The sequence below is a fragment of the Astatotilapia calliptera genome, chromosome 23, assembly GCF_964374335.1.
Source record: "Astatotilapia calliptera chromosome 23, fAstCal68.1, whole genome shotgun sequence".
Taxonomy (NCBI): domain Eukaryota; kingdom Metazoa; phylum Chordata; class Actinopteri; order Cichliformes; family Cichlidae; genus Astatotilapia; species Astatotilapia calliptera.
In genome coordinates, this window is record NC_137443.1 from 10,321,033 (window position 1) to 10,345,978 (window position 24,946).

General features: G+C 46.9%; 3 protein-coding genes across 5 annotated transcripts; 1 reads left to right on the forward strand and 2 right to left on the reverse strand.

Moving 5' to 3' along the window:
* Positions 1 to 3,293: 3,293 nt before the first annotated feature.
* Positions 3,294 to 12,628, reverse strand: map1sa (microtubule-associated protein 1Sa). Its single transcript, XM_026158008.2, has 8 exons — positions 12,510 to 12,628; positions 11,901 to 12,115; positions 10,735 to 10,836; positions 8,253 to 8,335; positions 7,932 to 8,072; positions 4,678 to 7,843; positions 4,259 to 4,482; positions 3,294 to 4,182 (listed from the first exon to the last, which is right to left on the reverse strand). Exons 2-8 carry the CDS (start codon positions 12,052 to 12,054, stop codon positions 4,027 to 4,029), a joined length of 4,026 nt encoding a protein of 1,341 aa, XP_026013793.2. The 5' UTR covers positions 12,055 to 12,115; positions 12,510 to 12,628; the 3' UTR covers positions 3,294 to 4,026.
* trmt13 (tRNA methyltransferase 13) lies at positions 12,603 to 21,228 on the forward strand. 2 transcript variants are annotated; one of them, XM_080297138.1, is made up of 12 exons: positions 12,603 to 12,736; positions 14,353 to 14,405; positions 14,508 to 14,574; positions 14,661 to 14,720; positions 15,118 to 15,187; positions 15,608 to 15,714; positions 15,824 to 16,009; positions 16,293 to 16,365; positions 16,434 to 16,508; positions 16,804 to 17,155; positions 17,900 to 18,093; positions 20,443 to 21,228. In XM_080297138.1, exons 1-11 carry the CDS (start codon positions 12,626 to 12,628, stop codon positions 18,081 to 18,083), a joined length of 1,338 nt encoding a protein of 445 aa, XP_080153264.1. In that variant the 5' UTR covers positions 12,603 to 12,625; the 3' UTR covers positions 18,084 to 18,093; positions 20,443 to 21,228. The 2 variants fall into 2 exon arrangements, with proteins under 2 accessions (XP_080153264.1, XP_026013794.1); XM_026158009.2 differs by lacking the exon at positions 20,443 to 21,228 and having other exon boundaries at positions 17,900 to 18,923.
* lrrc39 (leucine rich repeat containing 39) lies at positions 17,479 to 24,846 on the reverse strand. Of its 2 annotated transcripts, XM_026158010.2 has the most exons (9): positions 24,750 to 24,846; positions 24,307 to 24,460; positions 22,040 to 22,148; positions 21,809 to 21,965; positions 21,590 to 21,726; positions 21,344 to 21,489; positions 20,582 to 20,734; positions 20,326 to 20,507; positions 17,479 to 18,452 (listed from the first exon to the last, which is right to left on the reverse strand). In XM_026158010.2, the coding sequence occupies exons 2-9, from the start codon at positions 24,441 to 24,443 to the stop codon at positions 18,415 to 18,417; spliced, it is 1,059 nt and encodes a 352-aa protein (XP_026013795.1). In that variant the 5' UTR covers positions 24,444 to 24,460; positions 24,750 to 24,846; the 3' UTR covers positions 17,479 to 18,414. The 2 variants fall into 2 exon arrangements, with proteins under 2 accessions (XP_026013795.1, XP_026013798.1); XM_026158013.2 differs by lacking the exon at positions 20,326 to 20,507 and having other exon boundaries at positions 18,318 to 18,452.
* Positions 24,847 to 24,946: the final 100 nt, after the last annotated feature.

Genomic DNA, 24,946 nt, shown 5'->3' on the forward strand with positions numbered 1-24,946 from the left:
AAAGGAATTAAGTCACAGATAAACAATTAAATGGGGGAAATGTCCTTTTTTCACTTTTACAGTGAGTTCACAGAAAAAAAGACATTTTCTTTGAATGAGAACATTATATTTTATAATTACAGGACAGTGTGGGCAGTGAATTGCCAGAACTACTTCTGTAATTTTACACATTTATCGTGTCATAAATGTCTGGCCACATTAGGATCAACGTAGCTTGTACGTGGCCCATGAGTTACAATGAATTTGATGTCCTTGTATTAAAGCCTCTGTGAGTGATCACTCTGCTGTTGTTAGAGCAGGTGAAGGCATCTGAGGGTCATCCTGCCATCTTTTCATCCCGACTTGACTATTTTAGCCATATTTGCTCAGGTCAATCACTCACTACACAGATTTTAAACTTGTATTGTGTAAGTCTGCAGGGCATGTGCCTCCCTACCTCACCTCTTTATTATTTTCTCTGCTCTGCAGCACTTTTATCAAGCAGCTGTTTTTAAATGTGCTGTGAATTAATCTGACTTGAAATCAGCCTGTGTGTTGGGGTTGATCAGTTTGTGAGGACACAAATCACACTGCACGAGTGCTTTAAAGACCTGGATCACCTCTCATTTCTACAAAAGAGGATTAGGAATGCTAAAAAAAAAAACAAAAAAAAAAAACTTTTTCACCATTCTTAAATAATAAAATAAGAAATACAAAAGCCCCCCGCCCACCTTTTTCCAGTGGTCTCAGATAAAACTAAGCTTATCATATTTGGCCCTACAAATCTTAGAAATATGATGCCTGTGAGGACTCCTGGAGCTGTTTCTGACCAGGATAGGTCTTTCTATGCGCATATTAAACAAATATGCAGGACTGGTTTCTTTCTTTCTAACAACTTCCTGTTTTTGCACTCGCTGCCTCTCCTCCATCCTCACTCATGCATCTTTAAATTTGTCTTCTCTCTTTTTCTCCTCATCTCTGTGCTCCCCTTCTTGGGCCTCGTTTCCTGTTAAAAGGGACTTCTTCATCCCCACTGTTGCCAGGTGTTGATATCGTGCAATCGTTCCACTTAGCAGCTTGAAGCTGTGTATTGGTGCTAATCAATGACTATAGAAAAGATGGCGAGCCTGGCTGCACTTCCTCCCATTGTACAAAAATGAAGCCCGCTTGAAGGAGCTGTCATGTTGCACTTTTGGAGCCCGAGTCTGCACGGTTGTGACTTGAGGTAGAGCATCAGCATCATTCACCCACTGGACATGACTGTTAACACGCCTCCCTACACTTTTTTCGTAGCCCGGCTGCTCCGGTCCATCTGCTGATGGGTTTACAGTGACTCGTTAAATACAACCACATCACTATTATGAAAAAGACACAACTTATCATCTCATAGCTCTACAAGTTTTCTACAGTCAACGGTGCTAAATGAATAAAACTGAAGTGAATATAAAGGAATGACCATGACTTCAGAGTGGAACTCACTGGCACACAATCAAACTTTTACGAGACCTTGCTCTTTAACAGAAGGCTTAAGTTTAATTGAGTTTAATGTCAGCAGTGATTGATTTAAACTCAGATCAATTTCACTGATTTTCACAATAAAACACTGCATACACTGTGTGAAAGGGACATTTATTTTGAAAGACAATCATTGCAGTTAGTGTTTCAATGCACAAATGATTTGTGTGTGTGTGTGTGTGTGTGTGTGTGTGTCTGAGATTATCAGTACATTTTTTTCAGCTCTCATGATTTCCAGCTCATTGATTGGTTGGATATTAAAAAATTGTCTGCAGGCACAAAGAAGAAAATCTGAAGAAAACAAACAAACTAAAGCTGAAAATCATTTCCTGGGTAAAAAAAAGATAAATTTAAAGCTTTGCGAATAAAAGTTAAAAGCTAAATGTTCACTGTAAAGATAAAATATCAGAAGGATTTGATTTTAACTTCATCTGTTTGTTCTTCAGTCGCTCCTCTGGGTGGGACGAACACAGCGGACTGTTCCTTTAACGGTTGATCAGCTCCATGCTGATTGGGTAGAGACGGGCGGCAAGCAGCTCGTACCAAACGTCACGTTTGAAGATTTATTTGTAAAAATGTTAAATTAAATAAATAAATTACCGATGAAATGTTTTGACTTTCAAAAATCAGTCAGAGAGAAAATCCATTGGTTCTCGAAGGACTACACTTCCCAGAGTGCACTGCAGCAGGCCAGCCAATCAGCTGGTAGCAGTCTGACCCACAATTCTCTGCACGGTGTGAGAAACACCCGAGGGAGGGGGTCAAAGGTCAAACTGATCACAGACTGTATTGAGACATGGCTTCTGAGGCTAGTGGGTAGTGTAGTACTTGAAGCACACCAAGGAAGAACGGGGGAAGATCTGTGCTGAGGTCAAAGCAGGAAATGCAACTGGACCAGAACCTTCAGGACAGGAAGTTGAACGACCGTCGTCAGGGAAACCAGAGACACTACATCTCCGGTTTCCCTGACAATCTTCTGAAGATTATCGGGAACGAAACACCACTACTTAATCAAACGCTTACAGTCCTGTGACCTCTGTGTGCTTTACTGTAACTGAGGGACAGGAACATTCCCACTGAGATAATCAGGTAATCATCACAAGGTCTGTCTTAAATCACCGCTGAGGTTAAAGGTCAGACGAGTCACGGAGTGGAGCACATCCACAAGCTAACCAACTCTCATCCTAACATCAGACAGACCCAATCAGAGATGTGAACAGCTGGTTTTACAACTACAATAAAAAAAAAAGGCTGTTTGTTTACTTCAGTGTCCGTGACCCGAGTTTGATTACTGTTCGTTACCCTGATGATGCCGATGGTAAACAGGAGGTGGAGCTTAAGTTAATACATTTTCATTTATATAGCACCAAATCACACCAGTCGCCCTTAGGCGCTTTAATGACACCAGCCTTACTGATGTCACCTGAACGTTGAAGTTATGTCGGATATCTGTCACAGCCTCACACTCTTTGTCGCTGACAGAATCAACCTTTGGATCTCGTGCTTGAATCTTCAAATGTTCTCTGACTGACCCGCGTCCACCATCACACCGGACTGCTTAACGAGCACACCTCAGAGACACAGTGAAGTCACCCTGATGGCGATGATAACGATGGCGTTAGTAATCACAAACTTGTTGTCGTTCTGAGAGGCTCATGGTCTCATTTACTTGCACAGCCCAGGATCAGATGATGGAGACATGACCAGGTGTTTATACGACCTGCATTAAAATGCAATAAAACTGCCTCCACTGAGGGGGCGTCGGTTCATTTTCCCCGCAGTGTATAAGCTGATCCAGTCGCCGTTTTACCTATGCCACGCCCCCTAAATCGCCTAGTTTTCAGTGTGTTCATGTAGCTCTTATATTTACAAGGTTTCACTGCTTTACCTGGAGCAAGTGCAAGACTCCATTTGCAAAAACAGGAAGATTACCTCGCAGAAAAGGAGAGCAGATTGTCTGATTGACTCGTTAGTCCTTTGGTCTTATAATGTCTTCGTTTGTAAGCTCACGAGTTTAGAGATAAACCCCACCTAGCGTGTTTCCTGTGAGGTAAAAATCTAATTGGCGGCTCTGACAACAGCGAGTCATTGTCGGGTCGGTCTCCTCCACCCTGCAGGAGAACCTCGAGATAAGCTTAAAACGAAGAGGCAAGTGGGGGGAGGGGCTAAACAGAGAATAGTAAATCATAAGACACTGACACAACCTAACTGAACAGACACATCATGCCAGCGTCACGCTTCTTTGATAAAAATCTTTCTTGTCGTTCGCTTCTTTATAAAACACTGATTCATTTTAACCTCCGTGCCTCGCCCAAGCCAGTGTTTACTTGTCACACGGTTTTTCAACTTTCTGTCATGCTACGTGTTAATGTTTGCTCTTAGGTGAGATGAAGGTGCTGATCCAGCAGGTGAGAAAATGTCGTCACACAGGTGAGAGAAAGTGTTTCTAACTGAGCATGCTCACAGCCAGCCTCCTCATCACGCTGGTCTGGGTGCAACCGTGGCAAAGGGGAAGGGGGTGGGGCTTCGACCTCAGAACTCGACCTTGCAGGCAGGGAAGGTTTCCTCCTGCATGGCGACGGTGCTGTTGCTGCCCAGCACGGTGACTGACAGCTCCCGCTGCCTGTCGTGGGTCTCCTGGTACCACTCGTGCATCGCCAGCGAATCAAACGTTGGGATCAGCGTCACCTGAGAAAAGCCCGGAGAAACACCAATCACAGAGCAGCTCGTGAGCAGATGGGAAGGTGAAGAAAGTGTCACAAACCTGGATGTCCGGCCAGCTGCTCTTCCCCTCCAGCAGTGCATCCAGGATGCTCCTCATCGCCGCCTCCTTCACCGGGTCGTCTCCACTCACAATGTAATATGAGGAGCGGAGGCGCCTGAAGAAGTCCAAGTCCACAGTGGTGGAGGCAGTCCCGGACGGCAGGTAGGCCAGATCCACATAGACCGCAGAACCCTCAGACCCGGAGGAACCCGAAGCTCTGGAACCTGGATCCAAAAGAAGAAACAAAAAGAACCATGATCATAAACCAGGGTTTTATGATCTGCTATCTTTATTTAACTCTGAGTGAGGCAGTTTGTGACAAGCACAATAAATCAGTGGCCATGCTTTTTGATTTCCTGATTAAGCCTCAGTGACTTCATGCAGCAGGTCACTGCGTGGGTTATAATCTGAAGGCATACCTGAGGATTGAGGTTTTGCAGCTCCGATTCTAGATCCACCCAGTGAACTCCGGGATGAGGGCTTGGCATCGAGGCTGGACGCCATCTTTAAGGACCCTGTGGAGCTGCCGACCTTCGACCTTCCATTCTGGGCCACTGTGCTCCCTGACGACATTCTCTGCAGCGGTTTCTTTGTCTTTCCGGCTGAGCTCTTCTTGTCAGGCTCTGAGTCAGCCATACAGGCTCCAGGCTGCGGCGGTAGAGGAGGGAGGTCCTTGACCGGCGCTGGCGGTGGGTCGTGCTGCCCTGCCCTGTGGGTAAAGTGTGATGTAGGATGTTCCTGTGGTTGGGTGGGTGGAAAGAACCCGCTGGAATCATCTTCAGAATCAATGTCGGCTGTGATGGAAGGACAGTCCTCTGTGCTGGGGGGGATATCAGAATCAGTGGTGGTGGGCAGGGTGCCGCTTACTGATGTGGGCGGAGTCTCCTGACTGTAGGCTGAGGCGTGGTCGCTGCTGCTCGCATCCTGAGAGTGGTTGTTGTTATCAGAGACGTCTGGAGACGTTCCCGTGGCGAGGCTGGGGCTCACGTGCTGCTGATGGTTCTCCGAGGTTCTGGGATGCTGGAACTCACATGGGGAAACCAAGCAGAGGTCGACGTCGTGAAGAACATCCGAGATGACCTCTGACATCCCATGGATGTGGTCCTCTGATCTGTTTCCACAGCACCCGTTATGGGCAGACCTCAAGGCTATCCCAGCACTGGAGTCCAAGTCAATAACGTGGCCGTTGGCGCAGACTTTGGGGGAGGCAGCAGGGGGGGGCAGAACCTGCTCTAAAGACACTGAAAGTGATTCATCAACCTCTGTAGAGTGAGGTGAGCCAACCTCAGCCGGCATGGAGGTCATGGTTGGGGAGGAGTCCGGCATGATGTCCTTAAAAGGACTGAGGGTCAGAAGGCTGGACGGTTTATCTTGAGAGGATGTGGAGTTTTCCAGACCTTCAGGCAGGGAGCTGAGGTCAGAGGTCCTACATGAACTTCCCTGATTGTAGTCCTCAAAGCCTAGACTAGACCCTCTTGCCTCGAGGCCACTGTCCTCGCCCAAGCCACGAATGTCCTCTTCGAGGGACTGGTAGAAAGGGGTATGTCCAGCACTGTTTGGGGCAGAATCTGCAGGAGAGACCAGCTCCAGGGTCTTTTCCTCCATGCAGACATCGGGTCCATTTTTCAAGGATCTGTCCACTGGCTCATATGTGGTCTGGGTGAGGTCAAAGTTCACACTAAGATCACCTTTTGGAGTTTTAGCGACCAGTGAGGAGGCAGTGACCATATCATGATCAGTCTCTGAGCAGCGAAACTTCTCTGGACTCTCTACTGCGGAAGTCGGGTTCCCGTTGGACTTTACTTCGTCAGGATTCAACCCCCTGGACTTTGCACTTTTACCACTATTCCCATTCTCATCTTCCAATCGAAGTCTTTCAAATTCAGCCGTCATGTCCTCAGGTGTGGACACCTTAGAGCGAGCCACCTCCTTCTGGGTCTCCTGCTCCTTTGACACCGGTTTGCCTTTCGTCCCTTTGTTCAAAGTATCTTTCTTGGGAAGAGTCCCATCCTTCTTCAGAGTGCTGGTCTTCCCAGACGGTTTTCTTATTTCTGCACTTGCTGTTGAAGCTGCACTTGTGGCTTTCTTCACTTCTTTAATGGCTGGCTTTGCTGCCTTCTTCTCATCGCTCTTCACGTCCCTCTTCATGTCTTTTTTTGGTTCAGATTTGAAGTCTTTCCTTGGCTTCATACTTGGGATTTCTTTCTTTGTTGCTTCTTTCTTTTTCTCTCCACTCTCTTCCTTCTTGTCTTTCTTCTTCACTTCCTTCTTCTCTTCTTTTAAAACCTCTTTCTTTGGAATGAGCTTTTCAGCAGATTTCGCTGGCTTCGATTTAGCCTCTGGTTCCTTTGTTTTGGGCTTTTCTTCGGCATCCTTTCTGTCTTTAGGTACAGAGTCAGCTGCTACCCTAGGCTTGGTTTTCATCTCTTGTTTTTTGGCATCCACTCGTCCAAGTTTGTCTTTCTGTAAGGCACTACTGGGTCTGAAGTCCTTAGACTGGGACTTAAGGCTTTCTCGACTGTCTGCTCGTTTTGGTTGCTTTTCGATTTTGGATGTTTCCAGGTCCTTCAAACACACTGCTGGTAGTTTCAGGAAATCCAGATGTTTGAGTTTCTCAAGTCCATCCAGAATTTTGGTCTGAGGCGTGCACCCTGGGAAGAGCACACGGATGATTTTCTCCTGAGGGCTGGACGGGTGCCAGACCAACAAAGCACAAATGGAAACAAGGCACGGCAGTGGAAGATCTGAGCCCTTCACATTCGATCCATTGTTTGGCCAAGTCTGCATCAAAGCTTCGAGCTCTTTGCTACCGCTGACCGGATTCAGAGTGTAAAGCTCCAGACGACCAACTCCCATCTTTTGGAACAAGATCACGGGTTCTATGCTAGGTCCGTTAGGCCGGTTCAGGGGTTCTGGTCTGATCGCCAGTCTCTGCAGGTGCTGCAGAGCAACTGTTGCCTGATCGCAGCTCCGCAGCTCGCTTGGATCTTCCTGGATGAACTTCAGCCTGTCGGGAACATTGAGAAAGACCACCCCGATCTCAGGGGAGATGAGGTTTTTCATCCAGTCCTCTTCGGGATGGGATCCGGCAGCCTCGTCGTCCTGCTCGGAAACTTTTCTCAGCAGCAGACTGTTCACGCCCGGCAGATTGTCCACTCCGATGTGTGTCAACAGTACAGCGTCAATCCTGTCCAAGTGTCGAACCAGTTTCCAAAAGCTGGAGCGTGAGTCAGAGCCGCCGTTCACCAAGACATTAAAACCGTTAACAGCGAAGAAGGCAGAGTCACCCCTCCCGCCAGGGAAGATGTAGCAGCAAGGTCGAGACAGCTTCAGGAAGCCCACGGTGCTTGGGGGCTCCAGTAGGTCGAAGGGAGACTCGGGCTCCAGAGACTCCAAAAGGTACTCTACGAACTCTTGCAAACCCTCCATCTCGGGCAGGACTGGGGGAGGGTTGATCCGAATGTTTATGAAGTCTTGCAGATTGTGTTTCTCCAGTGCCGGCTCCTTCCAAAGGCCAGAGTCTGGACAGCTGAGGGTGAGGCTAGGCTTCACCGCTGGGCCTGCCGAGCTCAGCAGTTCACCGACCTGTCGACACAGAGTCAAGCAACTCGAACATCAGCAAGCACTTAAACATGCTGTGTAAACAAAACCAACAAAGACACAGTTTGCTTACCTCCTCGTCAGAAAAAATCTGGATGAGGTTGCTGAGGGAGAAGCAGCCTTTCTGCAGTACAATGTCGCCGCTGCCCTCAACACACTGACCGGCGAGAATCAGCAGTTTGCGGCGCGATGGATTGCAGACAAGCCGCCGCACCTGAAACAGGAAATGCATCATCGGTGCAGCTCAGAGGAAATAAAAAACATACTCAGACACACACCTAGCAAACTGAGCCAGGAAGTATTCTCAGATATACAGGAGATCAGCTGATCTCCGTGTACGCGAGAGCCCGCCAACAGCTGAGAAAACATCTGTAAAGGTTCACGTCTGACTCACCTCTGAGGAAACAAACTCTGAGCCTGGATTCACCACGACTTGCGTGTCCAGGACGTCCCCGCTGTGCTGGAGAGTCCGCTGACCTGAAACACACAAACAGGACAAACGAGTGTCAGGGGGAGATCTTCCCTCAGGTTTGCCCTCATGCCTGCTCACTCTCCTGTTCTCTCCATGAGTGCTGCAGCTGCTCATTCATTGGCGGGACATCGCTCAAGACCACATCCACCCACCACACTGCCTGCCAGGTTCCACTGAAAATACATCCATTGAAACTAAAGCTCATCATCTGTGTGCATGCGTGTCTGTCTGTCTGGGTGCGTGTGTGTGCGCACGTATAATAATAATAATAATAATAATAATAATAATAATAATAATGGATTGCATTTATATAGCATTTTTCGGGGCCCTCAAAGCGCTGTACAATTCCACTATTCATTCACTCTCACATTCATACACTGGTGGAGGCAAGCTACAGTTGTAGCCACAGCTGCCCTGGGGCAGACTGACAGAAGCGAGGCTGCCATATCGCACCATCGGCCCCTCTGGCCATCACCAGTAGGCGGTAGGTGAAGTGTCTTGCCCAAGGACACAACGAGGGACTCGAACCGGCAACCTTTTGGTTACAAGACGAACTGCCAACTCTTTGAGCCACAATCGTCTGTATGTCTTTGGGCGGCTCAGCAGAGTCTCAGCTGACTGTGTTTGTGTTTGGATGGAACAACCAATTATCTGTCTCTGTTTAAAGCCCCTCAGACTGATGACTTCACTCCGTCCTGTTGGATCAACTGTGCCACAGTCTGATTTACCCTCTGTCCGTGTTGTTGCCTTTAAGTCGCTGACCTGTCCCAGGTCAACTTTCCTCTTAGGTGAGGCAGAGGGTAAACACCTGGGCCATCAGCTGTTAGTCTTTCAGATGCACTGAAATGCCTCAGAGGAGCTGAGCAGAATTTGAGGAGCCTTCAACTCCTCAGTTTAGACCATGTGTTAAGATTGGGAGGGTCAAATTAAAGGAAAACACAGCAAAGTTATAAAATGTCAACTTTAAACCCTCAAAACTGATGATGATGATGATGTTCATCTTCTTCATCATTATTATGACCACCAAATTTTGACGACACTCAACCTCCCCATCACCGCTTTGCTCTGGACTCCCCGTCAGAGAGCTGCCCCTCACCTTGCCTTCATATTCATCATCTCTGTGTCACGGTGAGTGTCAGGAAGCTCGGCATCACGCATCACAGTGGACGGCAAGCTCAGTTTGGATACCCCATCAGTAAGGTCACAAGAAGTACCGTCTATCTGTGGTTATCTCAAACTGATTCTGAGGTCCACGTATCTGTGTCTATGTGTTAGCCCTGTGACAGACTGGCCACCTGTTCAGGGTGTACCCTGCCTCTTGCCCTAAGACATCTGGGATAGGCTCCAGCCCCCGCAACCCAAAAAAAAGAATAGGAGGAAGAGAATGGATGGATGGATCTTTGTTTATCCATGTTAGCAGGACCTGTCAGTGACAAGGATATCTCCCAGTCACAGGTGATATGTGACTGGTTCTCGATCGTTTCAGAACAAAACACGTGGAACATTCTGTAACCAGCATCCACAGAAACCTGTTCATTCTGAAGAAAACTCCACTCAGATCCTTCAGTGAATGAAGCTGGAAGAACGTCTGCAGAGGAAATTGGCAACTGCTGCACGTGAAACTGCATCGCTCAGACTGAGACGGTCAGGTGTTTTTAAACTGTTATGACCTGAGATGGACCCACATCCCACCCCGAACATTAATAATTTAAACTCAGCAACTAATGTCTGATCACTGTCCCGTTACAGAGCTTCCTGTGAGGTTTTCCCACTTTAACGTTTCAGCTAAAAGGGAACGAAAACATGAAGTACGGTTTCTTTCAGAGGTTCAGGGAACACACACACACAGTCTGACACTTGTGCGAACCTTCATCCGTTTGGTCACCCTCACAATCCTGCACACATCTAAAAGTCCTTGTGATTTTCTTTCAGACTCCAGGTCATGTGACACAAGCGGCCGTGTTTGAGGACTCGCGGTTCTTCACGCCTCCTGCAGAGTCCTGAGCTGCTGACAGTTTCTGTAAAGCTGTCCTTGCCACCTCAGTCTGAGGTCCTGTTTACAAAAAAACAGAAGCGCTGCCTCACGCCATCAGCTTGTGGCCATGAGCACAAGTCACAGGACAAAACTGCTTTTCATTTGATCTAAAACACCCCATCACAGTGTGCCATCATCCTGCTGAACAGAAATTAATGATGCTATTGATAAAGGCATCAGCGGGACTTTCCTCTGCTGATCGAAAGCATTTCATGCATTTTAAAATCCTCCGAGGCCGCCAGGCTCAGCATCAGAGAACACATCAAACATGGAGGTCCACAGGGTACTGGCTTAAGAGGCCCGGGTACAAATCCACCCCGAGTGTCTGACCACTCCTCTTTCCTCCAATCAATCCCAATACAGGCTTACCTCGCACTTCTTCTGACAGGAAGGCTGAATGTCTCGACACAAAGAGCTTCAGCTGTTGATCCAGAACGGAGACGTCCAGATCCACCGCCCAGCAGCGCACACCTGGACATTAATAAGAAACAAAAAAGGGCTGAACATTTTCATTTTAATGACATTATCTTACATGGCTGCTGTGAGGTTACTGTACTAACAGGCCATCCAGGAAATCTGAGCTCCAGTTAATAAGTTAATAAGGGCTATTAAAGGATTTTGATTGGCTATCACTAATTAGCAGGTAACTAAGTCTGTACAGAGTCCACGAAGCAGTGGGTGAAATCACCGAGGTTACATCTTTCATATACAGCTTGTTGTTGGCGTGCTATGGCTGTGAAACCTCAGATATCAGCCGCACATCACTGTCAGATAGACCATTTCTACTGCAAACAGGAAGTCAGTGATATTTAGTAACACAACTTCCTCTTTTTGTGCGAGTGGACAGAGAGTGAGTTTGTACACGCACACTCATCATAAAACAGCTGTAATAAACAGGCTGAGAGACAAGTGTGTGTGTGTGGACTGTGATCAGTCTAAAGGTTAGACAGTGAATCAGCTCAGCGTGTTTCAGAACTCAAAACTCTTTCAGATGAATCAGAGATCGCATTAATCATATTGAACAGATATCAAATTGTCCTCCTGATAGTTGCTCTGTTCGTTTTCTGTGAACCTACTTTTACAGAAAGTCCGGAAAATTAAGAAACACAATTGCCCACTTCCGGCGAGACGCATTTTCAAAAAATAAAATAATGACTCAGTAGTATGCATTTTATGTTTTCGGATAAAATCCGGAAATAAAAAGCTTAGACCTCGTCACAGAGCTCAGTGTGAATCAGTCTCAGTTTCTGCGAGTCTCTAAAGTGACCCGAAAAAGAAACCTGCACATTGGACTCGTTAAACAGCTGCACCCGAACCGGAAAAGGTTTCATAAATGTCAAATAAAACGAGGTGCTAGTTACTCTTTACAATTATGTTCAAAGTTTCTCTGCATCAGCTTCAAAGCGATAAAGTCTCTAAAACTTCGGACCGGGCACAGCTCATTCTAACAACAGCAGCCTCCCGGACTTTTATTGTGAAGGGCTGTGGGGACCTCCGGCCCCGCAGCTCTATTCTCCTGAACTTCCAGAACTCACCTGTTTCTATTTGCTGCAGTACCCGCTCCAGCAGCTCCGCGGGTCGCAGCGTTCCCACCACCACTAGGACCGAGTGATCCGCCGCAGTCCGGGAGGCGCCGGCAGGAGAGCCGGGAGGAGAGCCGGGACCGCCGCCCCGCTCCGCCGCCATCATGGCATGGACTGTCCACCGCTAACGTCACAGCATCCTCAGCCACAGCCCCACCCCGCCGCTGCTAGAGGCGGGATAATGATTTAAATGGCACATCAGTCGGCCAAAGAGAATGGACAGCCATGTAGCTGTCCAATCAGAAGTCAGAGCTGTTTTCAGGGGCAGCTCGGGAAAAACGAGTTTTATAGTTTCGTAAACCAAAGAATAAAGATCAAAACGTCGAATAGTCTTCACCAAACTGAAGCCTGCTCAGAAAAGTAAACTCTTAAAGTATAAGGACACGTTTCTGCGGATTCAAATTAACTTTCGACTTTAGTGAAAAAAACTTTAAGAGCTGGATCATCAGATTGGTAATTTTAAATTGTTCTTTAAGTTGACCCTGAGAAACCCAAACGGGATCGCGAACCATACAGGTAAAACTACAGTAAAATCATTTCAGTGATTTATAAAAAAAATACCATCTATTAGACAGCCGTCATGTTTTTACGCAGTAAACCACGTGGTGTTCCTTCTTCGGTGGTATTTCCCACACTCCATCGGGCCCCTGAAGGCAGCTGCTTTCGTGTCCTACAACATGGCGGCCCCGGAGCCCAGCCGCTGCTGTTTCTTCGTGCAGAAGAAGAAGCGTTTCTGTAAGATGGTGGCGGGAAAAGGCAGAAAGTACTGCGGGGAGCACGCGACCATGGTGAGTTCACGGATACAGTCGCTTGCTCAGGTGTGATCTGGCTCCAGGTGGACCGGTCAGGAACAAGAAGGGGCCATCCCCAAAGTATGCCCACAAAGTCGCAAAGATGAAAGTGTCCAAAGTGTGTCGGTCTGCTGAAGCATGATGAGTTCCTTTCACTGGAACTAAGGGGTGGAACCCGACTCCTGGAAAACACCCCACACTCTAAAACCCCCTCCCCCAAACTTTACGCTTGGTACAGTGAAGTCAGACAAGTACCGTTGTCCTGGCAACCACAAACCTACTCTCATCCATCGGAGACGCGTGATTGGTCACTCCAGAGAACACGTCTCCATGGCTCTAGAGTCCAGTGGCACATGCTTTGCTATTTGTTTGGTGATGTAAGGCTTGGATGCAGCTGGTTGCCATGGAAACCCATTCCACGCATTGTTCTTAAGATAATCTGAAGGCCACGTGAAGTTTGGACGTCTGTAAAGGTTGACTCTGCAGAAAGTCTGTGAACTCTGTGCACCATGATCCTCAGCATCCTCTGAGTCCGGTCTGTGATTTGCATGGCCGACCACTTCATGGCTGAGTTGTTGTCGTTCCCAGTCGTTTCCACTTGGTTATAATCCCACTAACAACTGGCTGTGGATATCGCAAAGACACTTCTAGCGTCCTATCACAGCACGACGCTGGAGCTCACTCAGCTCCCGAGAGCGAGCCATTCTTTGCAAATGTGTATAGAAGCAGTCTCCATGCCCAGATGCTGATTTTATACACCCGTGGACATGGAAGTGATGGAACACCTGAATTCAAGGATTTGGACGGGGGAGTGATTACAATATAGTCTTAATATCTCACTGTCTGGAATGAAGTCGGATATCTTATTACAGATCAAACCACAGATCATGATGAGGTGTGCACTACATTAATGTAATGCATGCACACACAGAATGAAGATCTCTTTATTCAGACTATACTGTACACCTGTATATACGGCACACGTGTGGACATACCATAGGAATCATATAGCTTGCAATGGCATGATGATGATCACAAGGTTATGCCTGAAGAGTCTGCGGTGGCTCAGTGCAGGTGAGCCGTTTGTAGCTGCTAGAGTTGGATCATTTGAAGCTGCATGAAGAAATCTGATGCATTCATTTATTTGCAGGCTCAGTGCTCGTGATTGTGAGGTAATGGGGTTCTGTATGAGGTTTAACAGCACGGGTCAGTCTGCGCTCTGGACTCACTGCTGCAGATGTCTTTGTGGGGATTTGGCACTGGGCTTGCCACCGTACTAGAATACAATGGTCGATACCACGGAGAAGACTTTGATCCTATCCTGCAACAATAGAAGTGATGAAGAAGAAGTCGTAATTTTTTCTTAATTTTTCCAGATCCGAACTTGCCATGGACACACTGGACAACGTCCTGAAAAAAACTCACCGTGGAAAGCTACGAGTATACATGAAGCGATGACGAGTTCATCCAGATTTCAGAAATCAGTGGGGTGGTCTGAGCTCACATCTGAGCAGGCAGACTGACCCGTGCTGCAGATATCAGCGAGTTTGAGAAGATCAATGATGTCGATCAGCTGTGATGTCATGAGCCTGTGATGTGTTTCCTGTTTCCAGGAGGAGGACGGGGGTGGCAGCAGGAGGATCGTCTGTCCTCTGGACCCCAAACAGTGAGTGACAACACATCAGTCATCAATCAGGTCATTGATCGGCTGACAGGAAGCTCATCACTGGTAGCTATTGATCCTACTCTGCTTGTTTATGTGTTTCAGCACCGTGAGTGAAGACAAACTCCAGAAACACTTGAAGAAATGCAACTCCAGAGAGAAAGCCAAACCGGTGAGACGCTATTGATCCATCAGTTGATCAGCGATTGCGTGTTTATCCAAGTGTTTCCACAGAGATGAACGTTTGATCTCCTGCAGGTTTACTTTGTCCAAAACATCAACGCTGGATCAGCTGATGGAGATGAGACGCTTCGACAGGTAACGACTCACCTGCCCCGTGGCTATTTAACACGGAGTCTCAGCTTACAGAAAGCTGATTCGTGCTTTTACGTTGGTGTTTTGTGGTCGAATGCTGATTGATCAAAGAAGAACTGGTAAAGTAAAACATCTGCAGACGCTTTGATTCACAGTGCCTCATCCAGGCAGACATTCACTGATCTCTAAAGACCAACAGCAGCTCGATTCACACACACACACTGTCAGGAAACAGTTTGTTTCACAGCAGAGGAAGCACCGAGAATGGACAGCAGCGTCTACACACACAATCACACACTTCTTCATTACGCACAAACCAGCACAGTAAATACTATAATAACCACTGATGACAGTGATGGTGACATCATGTTAGTGACATCATAATGGTGATGTGTTACAGGTGAGTCTGTCTGAGCTCAGCAGGACTGAGTTGGAAACTCTGGTGGATAAACTGAAGACAGCGTTCAAAGGTGAGCTGCTGAGATCCGGTGATCAGTGATGGCTGAAGTACTCACAATCTCACACGACTGCTTCAGTTTGGCTGATGTGACACAAAACATCACAAAACTGACAGTCTTTTCACTGAGTAGGTTAGGATTGGGATTAGATTCAGTTTATATTTAAACTGGGTGTAAATTAAGTTTAGGTCAGGGTTAAGTCAGCTTTAATTTGGGTTCAGATCAGCTTTAGTTTTGATTTATTTGGGGTTAGGTCTCGTTTTGGTTTAGTTTCAGGTTAAGGTTTAGTTTGAATTTAGGTCAGTTTTAGTTTTGGTTCAGGTCATGTTTAGTTCGGGTTTAATTTGGGTTAGGGTTAAGTGTGACTCATAAAGTTTTTGGACATTTTGTAAATCCGCGGATGTTCTCCTGGTGTCCCTGCTGTTGTTGTAGGACTGCAGTGCGATCTAGAGGACAGCGTCCAGTCTCACCCCGCCCTCCACGACGAGCTCCACAACCCAAAGAATGGAGACTCCGCCCACAAACACCTGAAGCAGCAGGTAGACTAGGTGACAGCACCATTAGTCTGTGTATTCATCTCATTTCCATGCTGAAGAATTAAACTGAGAAGTAAAACTAATCTCCGTCTGACCTGCCGGGTGTGCTCAGTCTTCCATCTTAGGTCACATGGAGGAGCTGGGGCTGCTGGGAAGGGGGCGGTGCTTTGTGGAGTTCGGAGCGGGTCGAGGGAAGCTGTCCCACTGGATCCACGAGGCCCTGAAGACTTGCGAGCATCTGAAGACCTGTGAAGACCTGCAGCTGCTGCTGGTGGAGCGCTGCAGCACCCGGTTCAAGGTACAGCCCTGATTCTGAAATCCACTTCACTCTAAACTCAAACCCAAACCCCCGACAACCCAAGTACCTTCAGAACCCCGCCTGCTCACCTGCTGCTTTCCATATTTTCATTTCTGGCTTTAAAATAAAAGTGGAAGCGTCGCTGTCGCATGTCGGCGTTCCTCCGATTCACACCTCACACACTGATGGTGTGTTGATCTTTTATGTAGAGACTGTGATCAAGACTGAAAGCAGCTGATCAGTTTGATTGATTGATAGGTGAAACAGGTGCGTTCTGTTGCAGGTGGACGGGAAACATCAGGATGCTGGAGTTCAGTTTGAGAGGCTGCAGGTGGACATTCAGCATCTGGATCTAAGTAAGACAGGAACATATGGACACTGTGGTGCTCTGACCTCTCCTGACCTGTTTCTGTGATGCTTTCAGGTAAAGTCCCTCTGCTCTGCGAGAAGAAACTGCCTCTGGTCGGAGTTGGTAAACACCTGTGTGGAGCGGCGACAGGTGAGAACAGCCAAAAAACTGTCAGCTCTGATTGGTGGTAAGCAACATCCGGCTCATAATTCCACAGTAACTGCTGCTCTACGCTGGTTCCTGCAAGCTCCATCCTGCTCTCTGATGGCAGTACACCTCCACCTGTGCTGAAGCATGATGGGTTTGGTTTTACCTGGCAGGGCAAAACCTGGAGATCAGTTTATGTTTTTCTCAGAACTTCAGCTGAAGTACACCAACATCCACCTGGAAACTAGCATTTCTGTAGTACTTGTCTAGTCTCATCATATTCTGGTTCCGTTCTCAGATCTGGCTCTGCGCTGTTTGCTGGAAACTGCAGGACAGTCGGAGGAAGAAGAACCGCCCCATAAACGCCTCAGACCATCAGAGCCAAGGTCAGGAGGGGGTCTTGGATCAGCACCAACAGGTTGTGGTCCTGGCCCAGTGCTGGGCCTGACAGTGGCACTGTGCTGCCACCATCGCTGTGATTGGCGTCACTACGTCGGGCAGCAGTTCTTTCTGCAGAGAGGACTCGGGGCGCGGGAGTTCTCTGCTTTCTGTCGGATGTCCAGTTGGGCCACGTGTGGACTCAGACCGACCAATCAGAGAGGAGATGGCGAAGAGCACGAACCAGCAGAAGAGACAGACGCTGTGAATGGGTAAATATTTGACCTCTGCCCCTGAAACCTGTCACCGATGGCTGTATGGACCCAGCCCGAAGTAGAAAGTTTCTGTAGTTCAGAAAAAAAAATCAGATTTACTCAATGAAGATTTGTAGAAGTCTTCGTTCCTCTGGTTTTATTTTAGAGCAGCTTTGCATGATCCACAGTTAAGAATAATCCCTCTTTACTGATTCACATCAGCACCTTCAAACACCACATCGAGCAGCTTGTGCTGGGCTTTAAGGAGGTTTAACCAACCTATCAGCACAAGTCAGCAGCATGTCAGTGTTTTATGTTCAGAATCAGCTGCAGAGACAAAGTGAAGGACAGGAGAGTGGATTTATTTCAGTTCACACATGTGATCCATAGATTCATGAAGCAGCTGGAAATCCTTTTTCTAAATATTTATTAGCTCTATTCAGTGTAAGGTCTGTGACGAGCTGATGTCAGCGTGTCACACAGGCTAAACACGGAGGACTGACACTGCACATACTCTGATCTCATCAGTGAACAAGTGATGAACATGAAAATCAAGCTTCGGAGCAGGAGGGTCTACAGGAAGAGAAGGAGGGGCTATAGGATGAGATGGCGGGCCTACAGGAAGAAAAGGAGGGTCTACAGGAGGAGAAGGAGGGGCTAGAGTTTAATGTTCCTAGTGTATAATAATCAGGACTGTCTGCATGTTTACACTGAACTAACACACTGTTTGTGTGTCTGTGTGTGCACGTCTGTGCATGACAGGTTTCTGTCGGCTTCTGAACGTGAGCAGCTCGGCCGTCTATGCAAACAGCTGATCGACCACGGCAGGTGTCACTTCCTGCAGATGAAAGGATTCAGCAGCAAACTGACTCGTTACATCAGCAGTGATATCACGCTGGAGAACGTCCTGCTGACCGCTGTACCCCTCACCCCCCACTCCTCCTGATTGTTTGATTGTAAGCTGCAATTTTGAGTTTTAAGTTACAGGAAGTCAGACTGAACATGCTCAGGTGTTTTCTGTTTATATTAAAGTGTTTTTTTCCTCATGTACATAAAACGTTTGCAGTCTTCCAACAAGCGACACTGAGCATGCTCACTAAAATCTGCCTGTCACATGGCACAATCATATATTATTCTATAGCTGGAAAACTTCTGGAGTTTGACTCGTCCTGCTTGTCCACTTAAAGTCTTTCAAAATAAAAACACAAGTGTGGCTTTGTGGAAGTGTCTTCAAGAGGGAGAAGCTCAGAAGAAGAAAAAAGACATGGGGCCGTATTTCATGCTGAGGATTCGTCATTGGACTCACCATCGGACTCTGAAACATTCAAAGAGAAAATCGTGTCAGCTGAAACCAACAAAACATTCAAATGATGTCGGGTTGTTCCTCGTATATGGTGCCATTTCAGCCCCAAAGACAGAAATGAGGGTTTGATATAAACACGGGCCAAATATTCTGTATGCCTCCATTATTTTAGCCTAAACTGAGTCAGTGATCTGAGTTCTTGAAATCCAGACAAGCCCAACTTAGAATATTCTACACCACATTTTTGTATGAAAACACTTTTAATGATTAAAGTCTTTGTGTCGTGTCCCTGAATTGTTATGGAGATCCCTCTGAAAGGGTCCCCTGATTGGTCCTCTGGGACAGTTTCCCTCAATTACAGTGTAAACATGTTGAAAAACCTTGGTGTGGTCTACACGTGAGTAATAATGGCTGATTTAAGCATGAAATGTCCTGCTTGTTAATTTTTCTCACAGTAAAAGGTTATGCATAGTTTTAATGAAAGCATGAGTTGTGGGCTGCAATCTCTAAAACATTCTTTATATTCTAAACATGTCAGGCAGCAACAAAACTATTCAAAACTAAATGTTAATTATGATAAATTCAAAATGAACTGACATTTTTTTTATGTTGTGCTTTATATATAATTTATATAAAAATGTAAAGGGTAGAAATAATAAGCTTAGTGGCTGGTTGGGTTTTGCAGCTGTGCAGTGATACAACTAATGTAAAACTAGGAAAATATGAATTTATCATCAAATATTTATCCAGCCATCCTTTTATCCTTTTCAGGGTTGTGAGGGGGTTGGAGCCTATTCCAGCTAACATAAGGCGAGAGACAGGGTATGGCCTGGACAGGTGGTCAGTCTGTCGCAGGGCTAACACAGAGACGAACAACTGTTCACATTCATTCACACCTATGGGCAGTTTCCAATTAACCTAACCCCACTAACTGCATGTCTTTGTACTGTGAGAGGAAGCCAGAGTTCCCGGAGAGAACCCACGCAAGGAACAGTGCTAACCACCGTGCCCCCATGCTGCCCCAAATAGCTATGTAAATTTAAAGTTATACGTGTGCTGTTGGTATCAAACCCAAAAGCTGATACTGGTGAGCACCTTCAGTTTAACCTGCAGACACTGTGAGAGAGTCACTTCATAAATCCATAAAATTTAAATTCAGGTTTATACATCCAGCTTCTAAAGCTCTTTTAGATGTATTTTTTTTAAATGGTGAATTAAGGATGGTAAACACCTTAATTCACCATCTGATCTGATCGATCTAATGAAACTCTGTTGGGTATGGGGCGAGGTTCTCATTGGTTGTGTACAGGGCAGGGTTCTCTGTTTTTTCACAGTGAACTAAATAAGTTTTTTTCTATGTATGTTTATGGTTAACTGAAGTGAGTAAATTTAATTAAAAAAACAGGTCAAATTTAATTCAACTTCCTTTTTAATCATAAAAACGTGAAGTGGAATGACTTGATCATTCCAACACTTCTTCAAACAGATTTACAGAGTAAGCAGGAACATTTCAGCTCTTAGAAAATGTAAATACAAAAGTGACGCCACATTTACAACGCTTATAAACCCCACTTCTGGAACAGGAAGTGCATATCCTGAGCTAGTCCAGTGTATTATTCTAGTATTAAGTAGCTGTTGTTCACGTGAAATGCTGAAGTGTGACTTTTTTCCCCGTTCTCACCCTGAAATGGTGCCGAATGCTAGGAACAACGCAGTGGTTATTGTTGACATCACTCTTTAATAACCTGAGGTCAGAGGGGGTCAGTTGGGGTTTAGCTTCCTGTTTGTTGACGTCGTCGAGGGTCACTGCCCCCATGAGATGTTTGGCACACACACAGGTTAGCGTGTTAGCGCACGCAGGTCAGTGAGCATGCTCAGTACTAACGGTTGACGCAGTGCACGTTGAGCACGGCGTACGCTCTCTTTCGGGCCTCCTGGATGTACATGAGCATGAACTCTTTCCCGAACATCTCCCTGTCATCTTCCTCCTCTTCCTCCTCAGCCACCGCCTTCCTGCTCGGCAGCGTCACGTCCAGAGTCAGGGGGTTATCCCGGAAGTTCACAAACCTGCTCCGAGGAAGCGAAGAAGTGAGTGATGCCAGACAGACGGAGGGCAGGTGCGTGAGGATGGCCAGACTCACCTGAGGCTGGACATGCCCTCCATGAGCGGTGGAATGTCTCTCAGCCTGTTGCTGCTGAGCACCAGCGTGTCCAGGCTCCTCATTCTGGCGATGTTCTCCGGAAGCTTCTCCAGCTCGTTCCTCTGCAGCCACAGAGTGTGTAGCACCTCCATTCTGAGGAAAAACACATGATCACTGGCTGTTGACAGAAAGGCGGTTGAGTGTTAAGTCAAATTTTGTAAAATTTCTAAAGTCTTAGTTTAAACTATAGGATCAAAGACATTCCTTTGTCTGACCACCTCTCCAGCCAATTTGGTGCTGGGGGAGGCTGACGTGGGTTTTATTGTAGATACATCGTATCTGAAGGTTCTGTTTGATGTTTGGTAAGCTTTCTGCTTTTATGATCCTTTTGGTGAGCAGGAGGTCACAAGTTCTTGCACACGTGCTTACACGTGTACACACATACACACAGTGCCTTGTCTGTTAGAACCATTGGGGGGTTTTACGGTGGGAGGTGCTTGTGCTGTGATGTATATTGTAACAGTTTGTCAATAAATAGCTGCGAGGAGAGCTGCTCTTTGAAGGAGTTGGTCTGGAGACAGGTGAGGAGCATTTAGCTTCACACCCTGATTCTGACCAAGCCTTTCCTCGTTAGCGAGTAAAAGACCGGTTGAAGATGTTCTGTCTTGTTTTTCGTTCTTCATGAGGAATAAGTCTCTAAACTAGCAGTGCCTGTGGAAACACAGACTCAACATGGAGCTTAGGCCATGTCCCAGCTCCTACCTGTGTATGTCTTCAGGTAAGTGATGCAGGCAGTTTCCTCCCATGTCGAGCCACTCGAGCGCCGGCAGGGCGAGCAGGCAAGCAGGCAGGCAGCTGAAGTCGTTCATGGAAAGATCAACATGCTGCAGCCGCGACAGCGTCCCGAGCTGAAGGTCAGAGAGAGAAGCACACCTGAGCTCAGACTGGACCAGAACCAGGCCTTACTTTTCAGGTGTACGGTAACGAGGCATAGGTTCAGGCACTCACCTGGTCTGGTAGCTCATTTAGGTCCCGGTTCATTGCCAGCTCCAGCCTCTCCAGGCTCTCACACCCGCTCAGCTCTGCCGGGACAAACGGGATTCTGTTGTAGCTCAGCAGCAGCTCTCTGAGCCGGGTCAGCTTTCCTGAGACCAAAACCAGGTGAGGTCACAGCACACAGAACCAGAAAACGTGGCTCACAGGCAGATTAAATCGAGGTGAGCTCACCGATCTGTTTGGGGATCTCAGCGACTCCGTTCCGGGACAGATCGAGCACCAGAAGGTTCTGGAAGCTAGAGATGAAGTGAGGGATCTTCAGTAGTCCGGTCCGGTGGATCTGCCACTCCTGGACCTGACTGAGCTGGATCAGGCAGCCTGGCAGAACCTGGAAACCAGAGCAGCGAGCTCACAATGCGCTGAAGTGACAGTTCAGTGTGCTTCCTGTGAGGGGGGCATTACCTTCCACTCCTCCTGCTCGATCCGGAGGACCAGCCGGCCGTCCTCAGTCTCCAGCTTCTGCTTTAGCCGGGCCAGCGCCGCTCGGTCTTCCCAAAGCCCGACTCCAAGTCTGGACCAAAATCACCAAGTGATGAAACCTCTTCGGTCTGACTTGGGACATCACTTCAGTTACCTTTTTTTCCAAACTTTATTATTTCGTTTCATTTTCTCGTCATGTTTTTGTCTTTAATGTGTTTGATCTTTATGACTTTATTTTTTACACTTTTTTGTTTTAAATAATTTGTTTCCCCCAGTCTTCTCCTTGACTGGCTGAAACATTCTGTCCTGATACAGTTTGACTGATGCAGAGATTCAACATGGCTGCTTTCAGACAAGACTGTATGTACAGTGGGGCAAAAAAGTATTTAGTCAGCCACCGATTGTGCAAGTTCCCCCACCGAAAATGATGACAGAGGTCAGTAATTTGCACCAGAGGTACACTTCAACTGTGAGAGACAGAATGTGAAAAAAAAAAATCCATGAATCCACATGGTAGGATTTGTAAAGAATTTATTCGTAAATTAGGGTGGAAAATAAGTATTTGGTCAATAACAAAAATACAACTCAATACTTTGTAACATAACCTTTGTTGGCAATAACAGAGGTCAAACGTTTACTATAGGTCTTTACCAGGTTTGCACACACAGTAGCTGGTATTTTGGCCCATTCCTCCATGCAGATCTTCTCGAGAGCAGTGATGTTTTGGGGCTGTCGCCGAGCAACACGGACTTTCAACTCCCGCCACAGATTTTCTATGGGGTTGAGGTCTGGAGACTGGCTAGGCCACTCCAGGACTTTCAAATGCTTCTTACGGAGCCACTCCTTTGTTGCCCGGGCGGTGTGTTTTGGATCATTGTCATGTTGGAAGACCCAGCCTCATTTCATCTTCAAAGTTCTCACTGATGGAAGGAGGTTTTGGCTCAAAATCTCACGATACATGGCCCCATTCATTCTGTCCTTAACACGGATCAGTCGTCCTGTCCCCTTGGCAGAAAAACAGCCCCATAGCATGATGTTTCCACCCCCATGCTTCACAGTAGGTATGGTGTTCTTGGGATGCAACTCAGTATTCTTCTTCCTCCAAACACGACGAGTTGAGTTTATACCAAAAAGTTCTACTTTGGTTTCATCTGACCACATGACATTCTCCCAATCCTCTGCTGTATCATCCATGTGCTCTCTGGCAAACTTCAGACGGGCCTGGACATGCACTGGCTTCAGCAGCGGAACACGTCTGGCACTGCGGGATTTGATTCCCTGCCGTTGTAGTGTGTTACTGATGGTGACCTTTGTTACTTTGGTCCCAGCTCTCTGCAGGTCATTCACCAGGTCCCCCCGTGTGGTTCTGGGATCTTTGCTCACCGTTCTCATGATCATTTTGACCCCACGGGATGAGATCTTGCGTGGAGCCCCAGATCGAGGGAGATTATCAGTGGTCTTGTATGTCTTCCATTTTCTGATGATTGCTCCCACAGTTGATTTTTTCACACCAAGCTGCTTGCCTATTGTAGATTCACTCTTCCCAGTCTGGTGCAGGTCTACAATACTTTTCCTGGTGTCCTTCGAAAGCTCTTTGGTCTTGGCCATGGCGGAGTTTGGAGTCTGACTGTTTGAGGCTGTGGACAGGTGTCTTTTATACAGATGATGAGTTCAAACAGGTGCCATTCATACAGGTAACGAGTGGGGGACAGAAAAGCTTCTTACAGAAGACGTTACAGGTCTGTGAGAGCCAGAGATTTTCCTTGTTTGAGGTGACCAAATACTTATTTTCCACCCTAATTTACGAATAAATTCTTTACAAATCCTACCATGTGAATTCATGGATTTTTTTTTCACATTCTGTCTCTCACAGTTGAAGTGTACCTCTGGTGCAAATTACTGACCTCTGTCATCATTTTAGGTGGGGGAACTTGCACAATCGGTGGCTGACTAAATACTTTTTTGCCCCACTGTAAGAGATGGACATAACCACTGGGTTCATCCCCCCTCTGAAACTGACTCATCTTTTTTCAGGTTCACCAAATTTTCATTTACTCTATGGTAGAAACACTGCGAGAGAAACAGGAAGTGGGTGGGACTAGAGGTCCCAACACTGAAGATGAACCAGTTCAAAGGATTATGGGTAATTTTTATAAGGTTCATAGAGCAGTTTTTGGAGATCCCCACTTTGACCAGCAAGCACTGTATACCAACAGAAAGTGTGCTCAAGTGACTGGGTGTGGTCTGACCTGCCTGTGGCCCCGCCCCTCGTGGTCCTCCTCTTGTGCTCCTCCTCATGCTCCTCCCTCCTCCTCCTGATCCTGGTCTCCCACAGTGCTTTGATGGAGCTCACCGAGCTGCATGCTACCACCACGCCCACCATCATCACCACTTCCTGTCAGCCTTGTGATGTTACAGCACACAGGTGGACATGTAGGATAACCTATCTGAGCTGTAGCCCATCCCCACGCTGACCATCTTGTGACACTGATTATTGATCTCCAGCAGAAATCATGTTTCAGATCAATTTACTGACCATTAATTAAAAACCCATCAAATTCACTCTGCTCAAACATCAAAAACAACCAGAGACAGTTTCCAGCTACTGAAGCAGAGAAATTTCAGTCCTGCAGTAGGAGCAGTACCAGTACAAACAGCAGTATTAGTACTGTAGCATTATATGAAGTATTACCTGCTGTAGTACACGGATATTACTCGTCACCTTGTGGCCGAGCTGCAGCTCTCCTCCATGCTGCGTCCTGTCTGCTGAAATCTGACCTCGGCTCTCCTCGATAATTATAGCCTTCAGGTGACACATCACATGACAGATTACAGACATGCGGTCATATGACCGGCTGTTACTGCATCTGAGAGACCCACACTAAAAAT